The 6,539-nt window shown below is 47.3% G+C and overlaps 1 protein-coding gene across 1 annotated transcript in view; it reads right to left on the reverse strand.

Moving 5' to 3' along the window:
* Window positions 1–334: 334 nt before the first annotated feature.
* LOC110298774 (pregnancy-specific glycoprotein 22-like) overlaps window positions 335–6,539 on the reverse strand; it is a 476,565-nt gene continuing 470,360 nt past the window's right edge. The window contains 1 exon segment of the mRNA XM_021168215.1: window positions 335–618. Within this exon segment, the coding sequence (XP_021023874.1) occupies window positions 335–618 (284 nt within the window).

Below are 6,539 nucleotides of genomic sequence, written 5' to 3' on the forward strand. Positions count from 1 at the left end.
TGAACAAACTGCACCATTTTCACATGGGACTTAGAACATCCAGAAGTTTTTTGGCCTCTAAACGTAGTTTTATGGATTCTGAGGATTGGATATATATCAAACAACCTATGCTCTTAACTCCTTTGCAATATTGATGTCCTTATTTTCTTTTGGATGCCAAGTCTCAGTTTAAGTCCCATCCTGTCCTGGTAGACGGCAATCCCAGGACTACAGGCAGCCACCATTCTGGCAGTATTTGAGTGGTTACAGATAATTTTTACAATGTAACTTTCCTCCATTTTGTACCCCATTAATAAAAGAATGGCCCTGCCCTGCTATAGCATAAGAGAAGGGGTTACTCATTCATCATGGCCAGACTGACTGGGAGACTGGTCTTTGAGCTGACTGGGCTGAAAGCCTCACATTGATACTCTCCAGCATCCTCCTTCCTCACAGTATGTGTCCTGAGTTGGTACTTTGATGGAGACAGGGTCATCCTCTTTGTGAGCTGCAGACTCTAATTATTGAAAAGCCAATGGATGGAGATCCCAGTGTTGTCTGAGAAGCAAGTGAAGATCAATGAGCTCTGTACTCTAACTGTGCTGTCCGTGACTCTCATGACAGGCTGTGTTGCAAGCTCTGCAAAGGATCAGAGGAGGGGACCAAATGACAGTCATCCTTCAGACAGCTCAACCAGCCCCTCTATAGCTCACACCTAATAAAGCTTCCAGGGAGGAGAAATTGGAGCTGTGACTACACTCATATCTTGTGCTTTGTGACCCTGATTCAGGCACTGAGGTTGATGTGCCTCCGTTTCCCTGTATGAGGACACACTGTGCATGATCATTGCACTGCCTATGAGTTAAGATTAGCTATGAGCAATGTTCTGACCTGGGGGTTGGGGGAGCTGCTCACAGCAGCAGCATGTGTTCCACTTACCCTAGGCTGGATACCTGAGGACAAGGAGCTACCTGGAAAACTGTCACCTCTGTCCCTTACCTTGGGGACCTGGCCTTGCTGTGAGTCACCTAAGTACATCAGAATATTTGGCACCTGGTATCTATTTGTTGGGACACAGGAGAAGGAGGTGCACAGATGACCTACATGACTACAGCTGTCATGGTGGTACACCGCTGATCCCATGCCCTATGCAACTTTGACAGTCAGCCAAGCCTTGTACCCTGTCAGCTCTGACAGAAGCCCAACGCTAACCCTGAGGAGAACCTGGAACCCTCTAGAGCCTGGAACAGAGATATGAAACCAGGGCTTCTTGGTGCTCGCCTTGCTGTAGAATCCCATGATTCCCTCAGCCAGGCCCTGTGGAAAACCCACAGACTGTCTCTGAGTCATGTTCATGCTGAGAGCCCCAAGATTCCTGGTTGATGCTAACATTCTTGGGATGAGTTATCTCCTCTACAGGTGGACTCAGTTGAGGGCTTCTGCCCTACTTCAGTTTGTCTCCCCAAAACATGTGTTATTGCCAGAGTATATCAGATGCACAAGCTCCCGAATGATGACACTAAGACTTATTATTTATAAAGGTTAAGGCACTATAGCTGGGTACTTGCCTACTAGCTCATCTAACTTAAATTAACTCAGAGATTCTAGCCCAGGTGGCCCATTACCTATAACCTGATTGTGTGTCACTTCCTCTGTGGGAAACTCTGTCCTTGGGTGTCTCTACCCTCACTGTCCTCACATGCCTGCTCACACTCAGAAGATGTGGAGGATGGGGTAACTTCCCTCAGCTCTTCCTCTACAATCCCCAGTGTTCACCTTCTTTGATCTCTTCCCCCTCTGAATGCACTCAACCCTGACTTCATTTTGAGATGGGCTGCCTAGTATGACTTCCTGTCCACTAAAACTAAAACCGTGTTTTTACAAAGTTGCTTAATCTTTCTGGAAATTCCAGTAAGTGAACAGGCTCAGATATGTGAATGGATAAAAGAATGAACATCTCAGGGCCTGGCAAGCCAGGTGTTAATGAATTCTCATATTTAAACCTACTGACAGCAGTTAAACCTCCAACTCAAATTAACTTGTACATGAGTGTGGGTGTGGGTGTGGGTGGGGGGAGTGCATTGGTGTGTGAGAATGTGTGTGTGTTAGTTCAGGTGCAGGTGTACACCATCATGTGTATGGGTGAGTGCAGGACACAGTATCTACATGGAGGTCAGAGGTCAACTTGAGGGAGCCTTTCTTCTGCTTCGATGGTAGCTCCCCTCTTCCCACACAGTCAGGCACTGTTCTCCTCACAGTGAGCAGGACACACTACCAGGGGCAGCAAGCATTGCAGAGAAGTACACAGTGGGCCACATGGCTACAGCTGCCTGCTCTGCACTCCCTCTGTGGAGATCAGCATTTTCTCCAGCACTGCCCCCAAGCTCTGCAGTCTTCCTCCCTCTGAGCTCAACCTGGCTGAGCAAGCCAGGGGAAGCAAGCCAGTAAGCAGCATCCCTCTGTAGCTTCTACATCAGCTCCTCCCTCCAAGTTCCAACCCTGTCCTTCCTGTCCTGACTTCCTTTGGTGATGAACAGGATTGTGAAAGTGTAGGCTGAATAAACACTTTCTTCCCCAACTTGCTTCTTGGTCATAATGTTTTGTGCAGGAATAGAATCCCTGACTAAGACACTGTCTACAGTTTCTAGTGTGTTCAGACCTGCCTGCATCATTCTCACTGGCATTCTTGATCAGCAGGCATCCACTGACTAATACCTCCTCTCTTCTGATATGTGCAGCCCATGGTGGTGGAACCCATGACTCTGCTATAGTCTGCAATTTTAAAGAACTGGATTTGATACACTCCTTCCTACCAGGAAAAGGTTCTAAGATCTGGCATATAATGAACATGGAGAAAAATATTTTCCCCTTTGGTAGCATACAGTACCAGCATGCAGGTTCTATCATGAGTTGGAGGAAGGTGAGAGGATCACAGCACATAGAAAGGGAGGCTGGAAAAACAAAGAGACAGAAACCATCACATGGGATCATTGCACTGGGCGAAAAGATGACAACCTCCATCCAGAGCAGATGAATTCATCACTGCCTGGACATGCAGGTGCGGATGTGTCTATCACACCTGGTGGCAGCAATTGAGAAACACTACTATTAAGGTCACAGGCTACCATGTCTAGACACCTCCCCTGAGCTCAGTGCAAAATGGCGGACTGTCTTTCCCTGCAGGGCTTCATCTTCTCTGCCTGATCTTCTCTGGGGAGCCTGACCACAACATCCTCTAATTTAGGGAATGCTGCATAATCCTGGGCACCAGTACAGGTTCAACTTCTTTCTCCAACGAAGTATCTGTCCAGAAAGCACCTGGGATTCATGGACTACCTCTGCATACAAATGATGCATCCCTAGTAGCTTAAGCTCCAGCCAATGATATATAGCAACCCTGGAAATACCTACCCCCTTCCCCAAAACTATAGAGTGCTTGAAAGGAAGGAAGGAAGGGAGGAAAGGTGGAAGAAAAAAGATTTATCTAAGGGTTTGTCTACATAGGTCATGTTTGGAACAAATGGCAATCATTACGTTCAAGTGTGATTTCAAAATCCTGTATTATATGTATGGGTTTGGAAAGTCCTCGGTCTCAGTGTGCACATTGTGGGTAAATGACACGTGTAGAGGGAAGAGAAGATCCTGCAGGAGCCTGTATCTCCAGCTACCCTGTGAGAGCCGAGGAATGAATTCAGACTGTCATATCTCCACACATTGAGCTGGCTTTCCCATGTTTGATTTCTATTTGCTTCAGAACAAAGCAGGCAGTGTGACTTAGGGCAAGTTTGACTATGGGCAGCTGAGCCTTTTCTCTTCACTCATCAGCTCCTGTCTGCACAGAGCTTCCTGCTGCTGAGACTTTTACCCTCAATGCACCTTCTGCACCATGACTACAAACAGAAACCCAAGTCTTCTCCAGACATCTCCTCTTCAGAAGACTTCTGGCCTATGAGCTTCCCTTCTCATACAATTGAGAAGTAGGAAAACTTGCCTGTGAACAGGAACCCCTGCAAAGAGTACAATCCATGCAGGGAAGGACAGAGAACACCTCCATATCTCTTCCCACTGTACTGGCCTTTCTTTGAGGAGAAGACCTTCAGCTCCTGCAAGGCACCTGGCCTCTACTGTCCTTCCTCCTTCTAAGATGAGTGTTCTCTCAGGCAGGAGCACTTCCCAGGATCCTATGGGCTGTGTGTGGTGGGGTCTTTGTCCATAGAACTGCTCAGTCACTTCCACTCTCAGTGATGCACCGCATCTTTCTCACATTTTCTCTCCTTATGATTCTCCTCCAACAAGACCTTGAGCAAGAAGGCTGATAAGCATTGACATGCCCTCAGAGAACAATGACTCATCCAAGGGCTGACATCTGCTAACTCCTGGATATGAGTCTGTCAGCATCAAAGAGGGAGCCTCCATCTTTCGTTTATGTCCCTGTGACCCACAGACCCAGATGAGGTCCCAGTCTGCCCTGTGTCCTCAGAGCTCTGGGAAGGTGGGCTTTCCTACCAGGAAAGGGACACAGATGTCTGTGACAGTTGGAAGGGACCAGCTGTGTTATGACTGGGAATGAAGATAACCCCTTTATTACTAATGTCACCAGTCAAGTTTCTGACACAAGACAGAATATTGAGAGCAGCTGTGTGAGGACTTTCATGTTCTTGGTGTTGGGGAAGAGGTGACCTGTGTGTCCGGGAAAGGACTGTCAGTTCCTCTTCCTAAGGACTGTCTCCAGACAATCTTCCAGCATTGTGGGTTGGTTGGAATGTGTGTTGGATGAGCCCAACTACTCTCTGGTCTTACCTATGCCCTTTGTCTGAATGATTCTGCAGCAAAAGTCCTGCCTTCCCCTAGGGAGCTGCCAGGAGGGAGGGAAATTTCAAGATTCCCAGAGAGAGGGGTGGCCATAGACTCAGGAAACAGAGCAGGGTTTGGGAGGGAGATCCAGGTTAGTAGGGATAGTAATGGAAAGCAGTCCCCTAGGCAAGGTCATAGCTCAGGGAAACAATTGTCTGAGTATTGAGTGTACAACCTGATATCTCCCCCTGGCATTCATGGGAGAACTACAGTCTGATGCCTAGGGCTACAGAAGGTAGGGATTGAATGACAACAAATCAAATATGACCTGCCCTGATACCTTCAGCACAGGTGGAATGCAGGGCCAGTCATCCTGCTCACTGGACTCTGCAGAACTCCTTTTTCCATCTAGTGTAGGGTGGGTCTAGGCAGGCTTCCAGATTCTCCCTGGGAAGTCATGGACTAAAGTTGGAAGAACTGTGCATGAAGAGGATAGGTTCCATTGGGAAGAGCCTTGTGCTCACAAAAATGTCAGTGGAAAGGCATAGTACATTTTTTTCAGACTCAAGCAGGAGGAAAATCATGGAAAGGGGGTGCACCTGTACTCACTGGCCCATGTCTGGTGTCTCAATCCCTCCTTCTCCTGGCCCACTGAATACTGAGGGACCCCTACTGAGGACAGGGAACAAAGCAGTGATTCAAATGGAAGTTCCAGCTGCTCTCCCCTGTACACTGCTCTAGGTCTCTTTCTCCTACTGTGATAAAGACACATTGAACAGAAGCAGTTCAGGAGAACAGAGCATGCATTTCCTGTCCAGATCTGGGTCATGGTGTAGCCCTGAAGGAAGCCAAGGCATAAAACATGCTGCTTGCTGAACATTCGCTGGCTCACTCTCTGGCTCATGCTTAACTAGCTCTCTTATATAACCAAGGACTATCTGCCTAGGGATAGTGCTGCCCACAGTGGCCTGGCACTCCTGCATCAGTTAAGACAATCACTCTCAGACATGGTGACAGCCAGAGATGATAAGGAAGTTATTCAGTGTAGACTTATTGACCACGTGACTTCTGGCTGTGTCAAGGTGACAATTAATAATACTAACAAGGATGCTATATCAAACTCTCCTGTCCTTCTCCAAAGGGAGACACCACAAAAAGTTCCCCATTCTCTAAGTGAGTCTCTCTCTCTCTCTCTCTCTCTCTCTCTCTCTCTCTCTCTCTCTCTCTCTCTCTCTCTCTCTCTCTCTCTCTGCAGAAATCACATGTTCTGGAGTCTACAGCCTAGCATAGCCAGACACTCAGGGTTAGGACACTGCTAAAAGAAATCTACATTTGGTTTCACTCTTCCAAGTTTATGTAATCTGAGCTCAGGGATGCTCTGGTGAACACTAGCTAACATTCTGGATAGTAATAAAGGGGCTTCTTGAAAGCACCAATATCATCCTGAATAAGAAAAGGCCTCAAAGGCACAATTATCCCCTACCTATTCTGGGTCCACTGAACTCAGAGCAGAAGCCAAGCACCAGCTGAAATAAAAAGGAACTGGGAGAATTTGGGGTAAAAAACATGAGCATGGTTCCAAGTTCTGAATGATCATTCAGGGTCATGGGAATCATGAAAGCAATTGGAGGGGACAGGAAGGCATGAGGGACTGACAGAAAGAAAAATCTACAAGACTTAAGGTACAACCCTCCTCTACGAAATTCCTCCCATGAGAGCTCTCTCTCTCTCTCTCTCTCTCTCTCTCTCTCTCTCTCTCTCTCTCT

This window comes from Mus caroli, chromosome 7 (genome assembly GCF_900094665.2).
Source record: "Mus caroli chromosome 7, CAROLI_EIJ_v1.1, whole genome shotgun sequence".
In the NCBI taxonomy this organism is placed as follows: domain Eukaryota; kingdom Metazoa; phylum Chordata; class Mammalia; order Rodentia; family Muridae; genus Mus; species Mus caroli.